Raw genomic sequence first — 18,077 nt, 5'->3', positions numbered from 1 at the left:
TGGCTGCCTTCTGACATCTTGATGACGTGGCCCCCCTTCCAAAATGAAACGTATGGTTATGGAGAGCATGTGGAAAAAATGAATTGGCTAGACAGTAGTGTAACAGGTTAAGGTGAGTATAGAGATGGAAATGTTCTAGCAAGCGAAGCCAGTGTATTGAGAAAATGGGACATATGTTTTCAGAAGTTATTTGTGACAAAATGCTACCAGTGAGATGGTTTAGACATGTGAAAAGGAGGGATGAGTACAGTACAGTATGGTACAGTATGATGCCGTACAGTATTGTGACCACAGATGCCCAACACTTTCAGCTTCTTGAGAACTTTACAGTCATCATGTATGACAAAACAAGTGATTTGGAATCTGTCAATGAAGCACGGTGAGAATTGTTCTGCCAGAAGAACAAAGCGATGGAACACATTCCACCAACGCAAGATGCACTGCTGCAGCACGTGAAGCGAGTTGTCTACCAGTCTGGGATCTGGGCCACGTCTGATCTGGCCCAGCAGCCAACACCCAGTCCAGAAGGATGGGGATGGACATTGGATGTCGACAACCAGGTCTGGCTTCCTGTGTGGAGCACTCTACCAGTTCATTGCAGGCTTTTGACGCCATAGATAAAGTGCGGTTGTAAAAGTGGTTGTGGTGCAAGGTGCTCATGTAAGAAGGCACACTGGAATTGCACAGCTCTTTGCAGTTGTAAATGTGACAGATAATTTGAATGTTGTTATCCTGTGAAGCTAATAATCTTCCATTCACTTCATGCTCCATCGAGTTGAAGATGATGTAAATATGTTGCTAGAATGACCGTATTTATTCAATATTGGCACAAATAAACGTCTACCGATATTCTCAATGGCCTTATTGCATTCCTTGACCTAGATAATGTATATTTTGACACCAAGATTGACCTTCTAAGTGGCTTAGAAGCTGAGATAGTGGTACGTATCTATTACATGGCAGCCATCTTTGAACGCCAAGATGGTCGCCTTCTGACATCTTGATGACGTGGCCCCCCTTCCAAAATGAAACGTATGGTTATGGAGAGCATGTGGAAAAAATGTGGCGCTTTTGTCCGCCGCGTCCACATTTTGCTAAAATATGGCCTTAAGCTGCCTCACTATACTGTACCCTCTACTGTACTGTCACTGTACTGTACTGGGACATCCGAAATCAACATATATACAGTTAATATGTGCGTGTGTGTTTGTGTGTGTGTTAGGTTGCGCACAGGTGGTGAAAAACAACCATGCCGTTTTCGTGCTCAGACGCACCCAGCCAGCCAGATACCCAGCCAGCCACACACATAGCTCCGTAAGGGAGTGGTTGCACCACTTTAAAAAAGAAGCATGGATTTTTACCATCTCTATTTGTTTTGGGATGAGAACAGGCCTCAAGCACTATCAGGTTGGAAGAAGTCGGTTTTCACCACAGTGTTTATCAACCGCGGGCTAATTAGTGTCAATTTGGGGGTCCTTGACATGAACACGTTTGGGAACCACTAAAAAAAGGGACAGGGTCTTCCAGCAAAGAGGGCAGAATTAAGTGGCAAAAAAAAAAAAAAAAAAAAAACTTTCTGGATGACAGATCAGCCGGAGAATCGGAGCGGCAGGGGCGGTATTGCAGTCGCTGTATCGCACTGTTGTGACGAAAAGAGAGTTGAGCCAGAAGTCAAAGCTCTCTGTCTACCGAGCAATCTTCGTTCCTACTCTCACCTATGGTCATGAAGTGTGGGTCATGACCGAAAGAATAAGGTCGCGAATACAAGCGGCCGAAATGAGTTTTCTTCGACGGGTGGCTGGCATCTCCCTTAGAGATAGGGTGAGAAGTTCAGTCACACGAGAGAGACTCGGAGTAGAACCGCTGCTCCTTCGCCTGGAAAGGAGTCAGCTGAGGTGGTTCGGGCATCTGGTTAGGATGCCTCGCGGGCGCCTCCCTAGGGAGGTCCTCGACGCACGTCCCACTGGGAGGAGACCCCGGGGCAGACCAAGGCGCAGTTGGAGGAAATACATCGACTCACTGGCCTTGGAACGTCTCGGAATCCCCCAGGAGGAAGTCACTAATGTTGCTGTGGAGAGGGAAGTCTGGAGCACTCTGGTGGAGCTGTTGCCCCCGCGACCCGACTACGGATAAGCGGTTGAAGATGGATGGATGGATGGATGGATGACAGTGTGGATGGAATTGTTTAACTTTCTGGATTAGCTCAACTTTCAATCACCATAATGATCCGTCCATGTTTCATGCATGGAGGTGATCTATTAAAACAAAATGACTGCAACTGCATGAGCCTAAATACACTTTGAACAGGGCTGAGAAATGATTAAATCAAAAGAGAGAGAGAGATCTAATATATTGACGGATCTTTTCATTAAAGGATTGTACATGCCTGAAGGCACTGTACTGCTGAGGGGGGAGACATACAGTATAGGTAAGTTAAGGTAACACTAATAATACACTTGGGTTTTTACTTTTTACAGAACCAAAGACTTATTTGTGAAGATGGCGAGGCTGTTACATCTGTGCACACATTCCCAGCAGCTGCCTGCTGCTAGGGCCTCCGCCACTAGGGGGCACTGCTGGAACACAGACAAACTTTTACAACATCAAACCTTTTCATGTCAAGGACCCCCAAATTGACACTAATTAGCCCCGTGGACGGACCCCCATTTGCAAAGATATGCCAGGGACCCCCATAAGAGAAGATTTGTACGGCTCTAGCAGTGATTCTCAACCCGTTTAATTTCAAGGACCCCGACATGCATTAGTCTACAGACCCCCGTTTAATGGCATTTCTATCTCTGGGACCCCCAATTTATATTGTAAAAACAATGTTAATTTAACTCTTGAGAGTATACAAATGGAACCAAACGGACCCGTTTAGGGTCCGTTTGGTTCCATTTGTACACTCTCAAAGTTAGACCCATAAGGGTCCATTTGGTTCCAAACTATCATTTAGCTGGGGACCCCCATGGAACTCCCTCAAGGACCCCTGGGGGTCCCCGTACCCCACTTTGGGAACCACTGTTTTACAGCTGCTTTTTGCAATGACATCTCAGTAGCAGTGGTGCAAAAAGTACTGAAATGTTTTACTTAAGTAAAAGTATCAATACTGCAGTATATACAATGTGTGTAAAAGTCCCAAATTCAAAATGTATTTTAAAGTACCAAAAGTACAAAGTACTCATTCTAAGTGGTTAATGTAGGTTTTGTAATAATAATCAAAATCTAGTATAGTACAAACTTTATACTACACTTTAGTATAAACTAAAGTGTTCCAAAAAAAAAAAATGTAGTGGAGTAATAGTAGCCTACAATATTTGGATCTGGGATGTAGTGGAGTAGAAATCAAAGTATTGGAAATTGGAAATACACAAGTAAAGTACAAATATTTCAAAAGTGTACTTTAATTAATAGTTACTTTCCACTTCCACCACTGCTCAGTTGGGAAGCCTCCCCAACAGCCATGCATGGATTCCCACATGTGTGCACTGACGCCCCCCTGTGGTGGGCTGCTTCAACTGCCTGAAGGCCAGTGGGCAAATGGTAAACTATATAGCCTCGGTTTCCGTTACTCAACAACAGCAAACCTCACAGGGATGCAAGGGTGCAAATGGTTACATGTAGGGCAGCATGGTACCCTTTTAACCACACAGGGATGCGAGGGTTCAAATGGTTAAATGTAGGGCAGCATGGTACCCTTTTAACCTCACAGGGATGCGAGGGTTCAAATGGTTAAATGTAGGGCAGCATGGTACCCTTTTAACCTCACAGGGATGCGAGGGTTCAAATGGTTAAATGTAGGGCAGCATGGTACCCTTTTAACCTCACAGGGATGCAAGGGTTCAAATGGTTAAATGTAGGGCAGCATGGTACCCTTTTAACCTCACAGGGATGCGAGGGTTCAAATGGTTAAATGTAGGGCAGCATGGTACCCTTTTAACCTCACAGGGATGCGAGGGTTCAAATGGTTAAATGTAGGGCAGCATGGTACCCTTTTAACCTCACAGGGATGCCAGGGTTCAAATGGTTAAATGTAGGGCAGCATGGTACCCTTTCAACCTCACAGGGATGTCGAGGGTTCAGATGGTTAAATGTAGGGCAGCATGGTACCCTTTTAACCTCACAGGGATGTCGAGGGTTCAGATGGTTAAATGTAGGGCAGCATGGTACCCTTTTAACCTCACAGGGATGCAAGGGTTCAAATGGTTAAATGTAGGGCAGCATGGTACCCTTTTAACCTCACAGGGATGCAAGGGTTCAAATGGTTAAATGTAGGGCAGCATGGTACCCTTTTAACCACACAGGGATGCGAGGGTTCAATAATGGTTAAATGTAGAGCAGCATGGTACCCTTTTAACCTCACAGGGATGCAAGGGTTCAAATGGTTACATGTAGGGCAGCATGGTACCCTTTTAACCTCACAGGGATGCAAGGGTTCAAATGGTTACATGTAGGGCAGCATGGTACCCTTTTAACCTCACAGGGATGCGAGGGTTCAAATGGTTAAATGTAGGGCAGCATGGTACCCTTTTAACCTCACAGGGATGCCGAGGGTTCAGATGGTTAAATGTAGGGCAGCATGGTACTCTTTTAACCACACAGGGATGCAAGGGTTCAAATGGTTAAATGTAGGGCAGCATGGTACCCTTTTAACCACAACCCTTTTCGTATCAAGATCCATTATTTATTCGCCATTTGAGCCACGTACGGACCACGTACCATTTGATGACATTTAGCCTCTCAGACCCAAAACTAAATAATATGTTGTTGTTGGATAAGATTTTGTCCATGCACAATTCCAATGCTGTATTGATGTTGGTACCATTAGGAGAGATAAACAGGCAAACATCGATCAAAATAACTATACATTATCCAATTGTGTAGACTTAATTAACTGATGATTATTACCAATAATTGAGCTTTTGATTAGTTTCATTCTACACTCTCAAGAGTGAAAAAGATCTGTAAGGGTCCATTTGGTTTACCAACTCTCCATCATTAGCTGGGGACCACCTGGAACCCCCTCAAGGACCACCTGGAACCCCCTCAAGGACCACTAGGCCTATAGCAGTGGATGGGGTCCGGGGGGTCCTTGGGGGAGTTCCAGGGGGTCCCCATGCTTATAAATGATAGTCAGGAACCAAATGGACCCTTATGGGTCTGTAAGTCAGAGAGTGTAGGGTACAAATTGGACCCCATTTGTACACTCGAGTCTCAGAGTTAAATTAATTTAGATTTTACAATAGGCAGCCTCTGTAGACATTTTTAAAGCACAGCTCAAGACCCACTTCTACACTCTTGCTTTTGATTGATCTTTTTTGTTATTCATGTCCTCACTGTATTGCATAATTACGGCTATTGTTTTTTAATGTTTATGCCTTGCTTTTCTTTCTTTCTCTGTTGCTCTGTAAAGCACTTTGAGCTGCATTTCATGTCATGAAAGGTAAGTGAAAAGTAGTATTAATTATTATTATTATTATACATAGGGGTCCCATGCAGTCCCAGAGATATAGAAATGGGGGACCGTATAGCCTATCCTCGTATGGGGGTCCTTGGCATTTATTTTCTGATGGGGGGTCTGCACTCTGCAGGGTAATGAGTATCATTTTTGGGGTCCTTGACAAGTTTTTTAAGCAAGCACTGGTGTGTATAGGGCAGTGGTTCCCAAAGTGGGGTCCGGGGACCCCCAGGGGTCCTTGAGGGAGTTCCAGGGGGTCCCCAGCTAAATGATAGTTTGGAACCAAATGGGGTTATGGGTCTGCTAATTAGTGATAGGCAGAGAATAGTATATATTAGTAGCTCCTAGTTCCATGCACCGACAATAGTTGGAAATGACACGTCCACCAGGGGGAAACCTTGACCAGGCTATGTGGTGAGGATGCCAGTATGGACATTTTGGCACCATTCAAACGTGCTGATAACGGATGTTTTCGCCGTTCCAATGCAGAGATAACGGTCGAATCCGCTGCCAGAACACGGTTCAACAATCGAGCTCACACTTGACGTAGGCTATTGGGCTGTCTGTCTTGTTGTTTTACTCACCGGTGTGTTGATGTTGATTGAATGAATTCAACCCGCTTCATTATGGCAGCTAGGAGTTGTGAATATATAATATTATTAGCGTGTCAAAGTTTCGGAATAAAAACGGGGGCAAAGAAAACCAAACAATTAGAACAGGCTCCAGCAGCCTCCGGACATAAAGTGTTTCAAAACAAACATGCTGCTGCTGCTCTGTGTGTGTGTCAGTGTGTGTGTGTGTGTGTGTTTTGATTGATTGATTGAAGAATTTATTAACAGTTTGCAGAATTACAGTACATTTCAAGCACAAACTCAATACAAAGGCTGTTAACTGTGAGTGGACGACCCAATTAAGCATTACACTTGTTTCCAACAGGGTCCACCATGTTCAAATCATCAAAACATTTAGAGACGTACAAATAGACACTTCTATAGACAGAACAGGAATTCATCAAAAAAGAATTCATCAAAAAGGAGGTAAAAAGGGAAAAGAAAAATATACAGTGAGGGGAAAAAAAAGGGGGGGCGGGGGGGGGGGATTCACGTTCAGCTCCGTTAAATTGTTTGTTTTCCTTGGAGGAGCTGCGTTGGGTCCCCAAGTCGGCTCCGTGGCCGTACCTTGAGTTGGCTGTGTGGCCGTGACCATCTCTTGTGTTGTCCTTGCGTTGGGTCCCCAAGTTGGCTCAGTGGCCATACCTTGAGTTGGCTGTGTGGCCGCGACCGTCTCTTGTGTTGTCATTGCGTTCGTGTTTGAGGGATTCCGATTTTACAGGGGCCAGTTTCGAATTGCAGCCGTCCGTAGGTGCCCTTTGAGAGCGGTTTTGAAAGAGTCAAGGGATTCGCATGTCTTAATGACAGTTGGTAGGGCGTTCCACATTTTAGTGGCATAGGAGCGAAAAGAATTTAGTCCCTTGTTTGTGCCGAATCTGGGTTGTACATGGTTCGTTGCACTCCCTCTGGTGTTGTGGGTGTGGACTTCGTTAACATTAAGGAAGTATCTAGACAGGTACATGGGTATCTTGGTGGTGTATCGAATCTTGTGGACCAGACCCATTGCAAGATGCTGTACTCTGTCGTCGACCCTAAGCCATTCCAGCCTGTCGAAGTGGGCAGGGGTGAGGTGGGTTCGGGGGGCTAGATCAAGTAGGAGCCTGACCAGTTTGTTTTGGGAAGTCTGGAGCCTGGTTTTAAGGGCCTTTGAGGTGCTGTGGTACCAGGAGGTGCATGCATAGTCAAAGAAACCCTGTACAAGGGCTCCTGTTAAGGTCTTCAAGGTGTTTTTGTTGACCAGTGAGGAGATCCTGTAGAGGAATCTTGTTCTATGGTTGACTTTTTTGATTACGTTGGTGGCCATCTTATCACCGGAAAGATTAGCCTCCAGGATGGAACCTAGGTAGGTAATTTCATCTTTACGTGTGATAACATTGTCACCCACTCTAACCAAGAAGCCATTTGCCTTGCTGAGATTACTAATAGAGCCAAAGAGAATGGATTCAGTTTTTCCCAGGTGTAAAGATAGTTTGTTATCAGCGAGCCAGGTGCAGATTCTACCGAGTTCAGAGCTGAGGGCATTTTCAACCTGCAGTTTGTCCCTGTCCGAGACCAGCAGTGCTGAGTCATCTGCGAACAGGAACAAGTTGCAGTCACAGGCTGAAGTCATGTCGTTTACATATATTAGGAACAGTAGAGGCCCTAGTATGCTTCCTTGTGGAACGCCACAGCTCACTGGGAGGGGGGGGGACAGTGTTCCGTTCACTTCCACCATCTGTTCTCTCCCCTCCAGGTAGGATTGCATCCAGCTCACTGATGTGCTATCGAAACCAATTGCTTTTAGCTTGTTAACCAGTATGGAGTGGTTCACGGTGTCAAAAGCCTTTTGGAGGTCCAGCATGACCATGCCGCAGTATTTGCCAGCGTCCACCTCTTGTTTGATGTGGTCGCTCAAATAGAGGAGGCATGTGTCAGTGGAGTGGGATGTTCTGAAGCCAGATTGGAACTCGTACAATAATTTATTAGTGGCAAGATACTTTTCAACCTGTTCATAGACTATTTTTTCCATCACTTTCGAGATGGAACTAAGAATAGAAATAGGGCGGTAGTTGCCGGGGTCTAATTTACTCCCTTTCTTGTGCAAGGGGGTTACTTTGGCCAGTTTGAAATCTTGGGGGACCTGTCCCTGTTTGATGGAGAGGTTTACTATGTGGGTGATGATTGGAGCTATAGAGATGGCTGAGTCTCTGAGAAATTTGGAGGGAATGTTGTCATGTCCTGTGGCCTTGTGGGGTTGGAGGGCACTCAGTTTCTTAATTACCTCATCAGTTGTTACCATAACTAGTTTAAAATCGTCTTTACAAACACCTAGGTTTTTGTAGAAGGTTGTAATGTGCTCTACACCAAAGAGCCCAGAGTGGGAGGGCAGTTTGTTAACCAGAGTTGTTGATATGTTTGTAAAGAAGATATTCAAGTAGTTGGCCACATCAAGGTTGTCAGTGATGAGAGTGTTGTCAGATTTGATGTTTATGTTCGAAAATCTGGTTTTTAGTTTCTGACCATAGCTTAGTTGATTGTTTAGTAGCTTCCAGAGCTCATGAGGATTGTTTTTGTTTTCCTCAGCTTTATCATGTACTGGCGTCTCAGCCAAACACAGCTGTAGCCTAATTAAAGGAACTATGGTGCCATTTTCCAAGGCGACCACTGAGGGCGACATTTAGTCAAAAATATTAAAATAAATAGCCTAATAATGGCTCCTACTGTGATTGATTGATTGATTGATTGAAGAATTTATTAACAGTTTGCAGAATTACAGTACATTTCAAGCACAAACTCAATACAAAGGCTGTTAACTGTGAGTGGACGACCCAATTAAGCATTACACTTGTTTCCAATAGGGTCCACCATGTTCAAATCATCAAAACATTTAGAGACGTACAATTAGACACTTCTATAGACAGAACAGGAATTCATCATAAAGGAGGTGTGCGTTCATGAAGTGAGTGGCAAAGCGAGTTTAACGTTGTTTAATGAAATCAGATAGGACTTTTCTGTTTGGATGTATGGGCTGTCAATCAGATAGGACTTTTCTGTTTGGATGTATGGGCTGTCAATCAGATAGGACTTTTCTGTTTGGATGTATGGGCTGTCAATCAGATAGGACTTTTCTGTTTGGATGTATGGGCTGTCAATCAGATAGGACTTTTCTCTTTGGATGCATGGGGCTGTCAATCAGATAGGACTTTTCTGTTTGGATGTATGGGCTGTCAATCAGATAGGACTTTTCTCTTTGGATGCATGGGGCTGTCAATCAGATAGGACTTTTCTGTTTGGATGTATGGGCTCATTGGGCTGTCAATCAGATAGGACTTTTCTGTTTGGATGTATGGGGCTGTCAATCAGATAGGACTTTTCTGTTTGGATGTATGGGCTGTCAATCAGATAGGACCGTGGCAGCGGTGGCCGAACGGATTGCGGAGCGGTCTTGATACCGGAAGGTCGCCAGTTCAAATCAGCGGTCCGACACGTTAAAATTACCACCGCTGAAGTGCCCTTGAACAAGGCATTGAACCACTACGATGAAATGTTCTATGAGCAGGGCCTGGCTGGAAACAAGTTCTTGAGCTTAGCCCAGATACCCTGGGTAAATATAGTAATCATTTCATTTCATTTAATTTCTGTTTGGATGTATGGGCTGTCAATCAGATAGGACTTTTCTGTTTGGAAGGCAGGCAGATAGGGGGGGGGGGGGATCGACCCCCTCAGTTTCACGAGGAGGGGGGATTATCCCCTCCAAAAGTATTATAATGGTCAAATACATATTTGATTAAGGAACATACCTGTGATATGCCTTTTGTATTATTGAGTGGTGCAACCACTCCAAGGAACAGCAATGTCCGTGTTCACCTATGTGACTCGTGTAAATGTGTGTGACTCATGTGTGACTCATTAGTACCAGTAGGGGCGCTGTTATGTAGTATTGCACTGTTGCACGTTCATTACAGAGAGAGAGGCATAGACGATACAGAGGCAGCAACACAGGCACGCACACTGTATGCTGTGAACGGAACAGCTACAAAAGTTACTAAACTACAGCAAAGCACAGGGAACTGGAGATGTTAAAACTCATTCACCGCCACCAGGGGGCGCCAAAAGTCCCAGACAGCCATGTTACCATGTTAAAAAACACGAAAAACATGTCCTTGGCGCTCCAGGACATCATGAAAAAGAAGTTAAATAAGTCCTTGGCACACCCCAGGGGTGAGTGGCATATGTAGTAACACACATGAACGCGGCACGTGTGTGCATGCGTGCAGCCTACTGTAGTAGCGAACGCGGCGCGTGTGTGTGTGCATGCGTGCAGCGTACTGTAGTAGCAAAAAAGTAACGTTAGCCTAGCATGTAGCAACACACATGAATGCTGCGTGCGCACGTGTGTAATTTGGAACGATCCGCCAGATAGAGGCGGAACTGTAGACCACTGTAGACCAGAGGCAATTGGAACGATCCGTCGTAGAAACCCCCCACCAGAGTGAGGACAGAATACGTAAGATAAAATACCTACCTTATAGGATTAGGCTAAAAGCACACTCCTTACCTGTCGGGAAGGAGCCACCCCCTGTGGAAGGAGACTGTATAACTTTGACATTGACTGTGGGACACAACCACTAGTGAGATGAAAGGTCTGGTTAGACAAGACAGGTACAGATAACTAAAGAAAGAGGGAGAAAGGGGAGTTGCACCACTCGGTTCACACGGGTGTGATTTTTTTTCTGTAGATCAGCAAAATTTAGATTTTTATGTTAGACATTGAGGGAAATTAGGATTATCAGATTTTTTTTACAAAAACGCCGCTTATCAAATAACCGGTTAATCGAAGGTTATCAATACTTAAAAACTATGTTTCTATATCAGTGGTGCTCAATATTTCATGTCAAGGACCCCAAAAATTATATTTAATTGGCCACCGACCCCCATCTGAAAATATGTTGTTGCAGGGACCTCAAAGATTTGCACCACATTTTCACGATTTAAAAAAAATAGCAGATCTACCAGCTCTTAGTACTCTGTGCCGCGCTACCAGCTTGTAGATCTGCTAATTTTCAATAGCTAAAGTATAAAATAATGCTTGAGGTAGTACAGTACAGCTTCGGCCTTCTAATAGACCCTTTTTTTCACAGAATCCATTTTTTGGACAATAAAGAAAAAGCTCTGCACTTATAGGGTACGTACGGTACAGTGCTTTCTATTATCAACAGGCAGAAAATGAGAAACCTGAGAGAAAATAAATGTTTTTTTTTTCCCAAACACAAGGCATACATGTTTATTAATCTTCATAATTTCATAATTAAAACAATGAGGGAAGGAATTAACTTCATCAGAAACTTTCACAAGAGTCAACAGTTCACACACATTCGTACACGCATACACACAACAATTACACAAAAAGAGAAAAACAAAAATCTACCACGCTCCTTTTTCCCCCTACAGACTCGTTTTGGCATTTTACTTACATTATACATTTTTGAGGCAATAAACCAAACAGCAATATTTGCAAAGCTCACTTCTAATAATAATAATAATAATAATATGACCACTTAAAACCCGGCATACTTCTAGGTGCACGTCAAAATGGTAAAAAATAGCCGACACAGTATAGCGCTGCGAGCTTAATGTGTCGTCTGTTTTCGTCGAATGTTTCATTCATTTATTTTTATGACATCATTCCCATGAGAACAGAACAGCTGCGGGATGTCAGGGTTCATGTGGTTAATTAGACAGCTAGAGGTCTGTGCAGCTTAAAAGCATCAAGTGAACAATTAAAGGCAATTCATGAAGAAGAAAAAAACAACAACTTTGTTTTGTTCTTTTGTTTTTTTTACAACAGTAGAGTGGTTAAAGGCATGTCCTCTCTCTCTCTCACACACGCACACACGCACACACACACACACACACACACACACACACACACACGCACACAAACACACAAGTAGAGAAAAGATATTCACTGCTCAGTGGGGGAGCCCTGCTCTTCCAGTCAGCTAAAAGTCTGTACATTAATCGGAGTAAAAAAAGGGCTGGTGTGCGTCTCCAGCTCTCCACTAGTCTGCAGCCGTTCCCTACCCTTGGGGGGGGGGGGGGGTCACGTGTCAGGGACCCCCACCCACATCTGACCCAGACCCATTGAGTATAGACAGAGTTACGACATTGAGGGGGCAGAAAACAGCCCGGTCACGTGGTTCATGTACTCGCACGAGCCCAGCCTAGACCATTGGACTGCATGGCCCCATGAAGTGAACGGAGTTGTCGTAAGTCTTGTCTTAAGGGCCTTGCAAACGGGGAGTGAGGAACGCAGGCGTTGTTGCCTGGACCTCAAGAGGGGCGCGGCAACGCAAGCATGAAAAAAGAAAAGCTAAACCGAATCCAGTCGCGGGCGTGTGCACGAAACAAGCACAAATTCACGGGACCGCGCTCACGTAAATCCGCTGGCGTTGTCACACCGCGACTGCTCCGAGCAAACACGCAGGTCTCATTGAAAATGAACTATAGGCGCGTTTTATCGCTCCCCGTTTGCAAGGCCCTTTACTCTATGGCTCTGAGCTCAGCACGGCAGCCCAATGGCCGCGTGCATTTAATTTTGAGGATCGATCGATCGATTGAGTTCCAACTATAGGATCTATGGAACCAACATAGAAATAAAATGGTGTATATAAATCGGTGTATATATTATACACTATTTTCTTCAAGGTTTTTTTTTTTTTTTTTTTAATCTTCCAATTATTTTCCCTGGACTATAAAATGAAGCACCCTGTGATGATGAATCTGAAACACACGGTGTGATGATGAATCTGAAACCATGATACAAACAAACAAAATCTAAATGAGAAATAATAATACAAAAATAATAAACCGGCAGATTAAATGCAAAACAAACATTCAATCCATTTAGAGAAATAAAGAAGCAAGTTGTGCTGTGATGAGGGTCATAATTATGCATCATAATAATAATAATAATAATAAGCACTGATGGGGGAAAACGTTGTGGAAAAAGATTTTAAAAGAAATATTCTGTAGGAAACAAATATATTAAGTCATTTACAGGTGTCTGCTTGTCTCAGCGACGCAAAGGCTTTTTTTTGGTCGCAGAAGGGTCAAATCAGCCCTCAATGGCTTCTGACATTAATATGGGGAGGGGATTTTATTTTTTTTACATGAGTTGGGCGTTGTCATCTTCTACTGGAGTCTAAAAACCCATTCTGCCATTCTGGTCGCTAGCATGGTGTCTAGCATGGTGTCTAGCATGGTGTCTAGTGCCTCGACTTTCAGTCCACACCTCCCGGGTGCTTCAAATCCTGCTTGCGCGTCAGAAACACTGTATTTCTATCAGAAATGCATCAATCAGATGGTAATTCTGTCAGAAAGACAGCTACCAAACTGGTAATTCCGTCAGAAATGCATTAATCTGATGGTAATTCTGTCAGAAAGACAGTTACCAAACTGGTAATTCTGTCAGAAAGACAGTTACCAAACTGGTAATTCTGTCAGAAAGACAGTTACCAAACTGGTAATTCTGTCAGAAAGACAGTTACCAAACTGGTAATTCTGTCAGAAATGCATTAATCTGATGGTAATTCTGTCAGAAAGACAGTTACTAGACTGGTAATTCTGTCAGAAAGACAGTTACTAGACTGGTAATTCTGTCAGAAAGACATTTATCACACACGTATATGTCAGAAAGACACCAGTGGCTTCTGTGTTCGGTGCCACTCATATTTCTGTCAGAAGCCGCTGAGGACTGATTTCACCGCGCTGCTTTTTGGTCTGAACGGGGGCGTATAGGGCCTAGTCTCCCATTGGCCGTAGGGCTTAAATCCTCCCATTGGCTTAGAGGACGGCCAATCATGAAAATCTCGCCACTACATCGCCACTAGACTAGTCCTCTGGCTTTTCAAGCCACCTGTAAAAAGAAAATAATAATAAAAAAAGGTGCTTAACGTTGCGTTGTTCGTTCCACAGCTGCACGATGATCAAAGTCACTTAATTCCAGTTATAGGTGTTTTAAAAAAAAAGATAAATAAAAGGTGAGGAAAAGAAGGAGACAGTTGTAGACTGGATGGAAGGTAGAGAGAGTGGAATGGACCGTGTGTTGTTTACGGCACACGGTCCATTGGACCAATGGACCGTGTGTTGTTTACGGCACACGGTCCATTGGACCAATGGACCGTGTGTTGTTTACGGCACAAATATCACCACTGGGCTGGCTGTTGGAAGTCAATGCATTGTGCAGTAGGTCATTCAAAGGGATCTCTGGAAAGTTAAAGGTATATTCAGTGATTTCACTTAATTCAAATATCACTTATTTTTTTGTTTTGTTGTGATAATCCTCCCTACTATAGAGTGTGCTGACCATATAAGGAGTTCCTCCCTGTCCCCAGTTAACCCCTGGGGGTCAAAAAACCTTAGGTTTCGTTTTTGTCTAGGTGGCCCAGCCTTCATCCAATCACGATAGAGAAGGGCCTTCCACCAATCATGATCGAGCGGGGGTGGACCTTGGTGTGTGTGCTGTTGGCCTGTCGTGTGTCCCCCCACTGTAATATATGTGCACATCTTGTTACCGGGGCGGACCGGGGGGTTTTCCAAATCACCCAAATCACTGAATGCTCCTTTAAGTTACCAGTTAAACCGAATTGTTCACCCCCCAAAAAAACGACTTGTTTTCTCTCAATTACACACTCCATAATAAAGTGTTTGTCGCATTCCTAAGCAGAGTCTCCCATTGGCCGATGACCCAGTCCTCCAATAACTGGCTTATATTTAGGCCAGTCAATATAATATTAGACCCAAAAGAAATTGCAATAGTAATCATTCAAGGTTTTGTTATGCTCATCCAAATAACATTAAAATAGATTATATACATTTTGGATCATGGTAAATTCAGGGGTTGAATTATGCTTTAAGTAGAATGTGACATGTCAAACTAGGGGTTTTTCATGATTCTGAATGCATTCCAAGCATTAGTTTTGCCCGAAAAACACTCCTTGGACTAAAAACGTCCATAGCCATCTTCACAATGTGATGAGGTTTTGGGCACATTTTGGCAAGTGGCTATGGCCATTTTTATATAGCCCAATGTTATTTGGATGAGCCTATGGATCATAAAACACCTTGAACGATTACTATTGCAATTTCTGTTGGGTCACGCCCCTTTTCACCTTAGATTGACTGGACTATAATATGGATGCGACAAAAACAGATAGAATAAAGAAATCTTCAGAAAATAAGTCATTGTTTTGGTGTGAACTACTCCATTAAGGGTACTTTTATACTCTTTATATATTATATTGGGCTCTAATATTGTTCGTTAAAAAAAAGTAGAAAATTACACAACAATATCTAATCTAGTTTAATGTCTTAATCCTCTCAAACTTTGTGTAAATTTCCGCAAGGCATTGACTCCACTAGCCACCCTCCTATAGTCTCTCAACCAATGGGTTTATTTTTAACCCATTTAGACATTAGGCCGATTCTAAAAAAAAAAATCTTCTAAATCCTAAAAGTTTCATGTCAAGGACTCCCCGCCGACCCCCATATGAAAATATATTGTTCCAGGGACCCCCCCCCTCCCCCCCAATGATTTGCAACACATTTTCAGGATTAAAAAAAAACTAGCAGACCTACAAGCTCGTAGCACTCGGTGCCGCGCTACGAGCTTGTAGATCTGCTAGTTTTCAATAGCTAAAGCATAACATAATGCTTGAAACACCAAAAGGGGGTTTCCCGCCCAGAAATGGGTTTATCCCGGCATGTAGAGGATGATTCCAGTGCGTTCCTGTCCGTTCTGGAACGGTTGACACACTTGGTCATTTAGTCTCTTGGCTGTAAAATGACGTCTGAGATGAAAGTTGTCGTATATGGCTCTGCTTGGGTCGCTTTGGCTGATATAATAAGGCAAAAGTTGTGTCTTCTTCAAAAGGAAAAGTGCATTGATTCAAGAGTCCTCACCAAGCCGTACTTAACGCACGCACGCACGCGCGCACAAGCACACGTGCGCGCGCACACACAGACACACACACACACACACACACACAATCCCAACAATACACACCCCTACACTCATAATAAAATAACTCCCGTCTCCTCTTCAAATCAGTAAACATCTTTGCCATCGATCGTTAATAAATTAAAAGAAAAACAAGTTCAGCAGTTCACATTCATCGGCTGGTTGGTTGTGTGTGTGTGTGTGTGTGTGTGTGTGTGTGAGTGCATGTGTGTGTGTGTGTGTGTGTTCAGGGTAGATAAGTTGTGTAGTTCACATTGGGTCATTATTATTCAAGGCCTTGTTGAGCAGCTCCAGGTCTCGGCGCGACTGGGCCCCTGACGGGGGGCATCCGTACGCCTCCAGGCCCAGGGGCAGGTAGCGCTCCTGCTGCCCCAGGACCACGTCCTCCTGGCCGGCCTGGAGAGACACCCAGGGAGGGGGAGGACCACCACCACCCTGGTAGCCCCAGAACGCCAGGGCATCTGAGGAGAGAGAGAGAGAGAGAGAGAGAGAGAGAGAGAGAGATGTACAGTGTGTGTACATTTGATTCAAAAGACGGAGATTATTGATATCAAAACCGATCACATCGCTCCACAGGCTGGGAGCGCCTGTTGCGCAACATTCGATGTTGCGCAACATTCGATGTTGCGCAACAGTGGGACGTCATCGAAAATGCCCCTCCCCCTGTTTAGCCGACGAGACCGAAAATCTTAAAACGTTAATAACTCTTGATCTAAATCATTCCGTCCAATTCTAAGCAAAGATCATGTGTTAGACGGCCCACCGCGGGCCCGTCGCTAGTCGCAGCAGATTTAATCATACCTCCCGTTGTTGTCGATCGCCTCTAGAGTGTTTTGGCTACATTTAGCTGCTCCAGCTACATCCGGGATAACATCCGGTCCGTCGGTAAAAGTGCTCCGCTGCTATATATCGCTGGGCGCTCTGATTTAATGGATTAAATAACCCCAGGCGTTCGGGGTGTTAAGTGCGACGGTGGAGTCTGAAGAGGTGAGTTTTCAGACTATACGACGGGAGACTGGGAGTGAGTCTGCTCTGGTTGGAGTTGGTTCCATAGTTTGGGAGATGGAAGCAGATGGACGTAGTTGGAAGACACTCACCTTTCGTATGCAGATCAGCAGCCTTGGCGGTTCCTAACGAGACCAGGTGTGATGCCACTCCCATCAGGCCGCCCGGACGTCCTCGCGTCGCCATCAGCACTATCGACCTGATCACATGACCAGCACGCACGTCACATGACCGGACGTTACAATCAAACAAGCTTCTCTCTCTTTCATCCTCTCTTTATTTCGATAAGTCCGTTGATCTCCGTTCTCACTTTCACACTTTGTTTTAATAAGGCTTTTTTCGGGCTTCGGGCTTAACATTATGGTAATTTTTAGGGTCGGGCCGAGCCTCGGGCCGACCCAGTTAGGGTAGGGTCGGGCCGGGCCATAATTTTTAGGCCCGCTGAGAACTTTAACACACACGCACACGTGCATGCACACTCACACGCACTGTTAGTCACCTCTTAGGTATTCCAGTGGTCAGGTATTGCTCCATCCTGGAGTCCAGCTTTGGGAAGGAGGTTTTCTTGGACACTTTCCCTGAGCAGGCGTCCACAGTGACCAGGAAGAACCCGGCCTGGGAGAAGGACATGCTCACCTCGTTCACCTGACAGGTATAGGAAAGAATGACATTTTGTTAACCCATTTTGACCTGGGAACGATTCTACAAATGTCTTCTAAATCATGAAAGTGGTTCTCAAACATTTTCATGTCAAGGACCCCCAAGATTATATGTAATTGGCCGGTGACCCCCATCTGAAAATATGTTGTTCCAGGGACCCTCCCAGAAGCAAAGATTTGAGTTAAAAACTTTGGCTCTGAAAGGATATTATATTCAAAGATTTGCGTCACATTTTCACAAATTTTCAAAAATATCAGATCTACAAGCTCGTAGCGCAGCACTCAGTGCCGTGCTACGAGCTTGTAGATCTGCAGAGACAGAGACAGACAGGATGTCTGTACTC

General features: G+C 44.3%; 1 protein-coding gene and 1 long non-coding RNA gene across 2 annotated transcripts in view; both read right to left on the bottom strand.

Annotated features, from left to right (window-relative positions):
- Window positions 1-11,316: 11,316 nt before the first annotated feature.
- Window positions 11,317-15,559, bottom strand: LOC306934192. Its single transcript, XR_013791299.1, has 2 exons — window positions 12,173-15,559; window positions 11,317-12,133 (listed from the first exon to the last, which is right to left on the bottom strand). It is a non-coding gene; the product is annotated as an uncharacterized lncRNA (long non-coding RNA).
- Window positions 15,560-15,731: 172 nt separating this feature from the next.
- Window positions 15,732-18,077, bottom strand: part of cemip2 (cell migration inducing hyaluronidase 2) — a gene marked incomplete at its 5' end in the record, with an annotated part of 63,682 nt that continues 61,336 nt past the window's right edge. The window contains 3 exons of the mRNA XM_079516028.1: window positions 15,732-16,530; window positions 17,167-17,273; window positions 17,574-17,719. Of these exons, the coding sequence (XP_079372154.1) occupies window positions 16,319-16,530; window positions 17,167-17,273; window positions 17,574-17,719 (465 nt within the window). The 3' untranslated portion in view covers window positions 15,732-16,318. The remainder of the gene's footprint in view (window positions 16,531-17,166; window positions 17,274-17,573; window positions 17,720-18,077) is intronic.

Source organism: Electrona antarctica, assembly GCF_951216825.1.
Source record: "Electrona antarctica genome assembly, chromosome: 12".
In the NCBI taxonomy this organism is placed as follows: Eukaryota; Metazoa; Chordata; class Actinopteri; order Myctophiformes; family Myctophidae; genus Electrona; species Electrona antarctica.
This window is presented reverse-complemented; position numbering and strand designations above follow the sequence as displayed.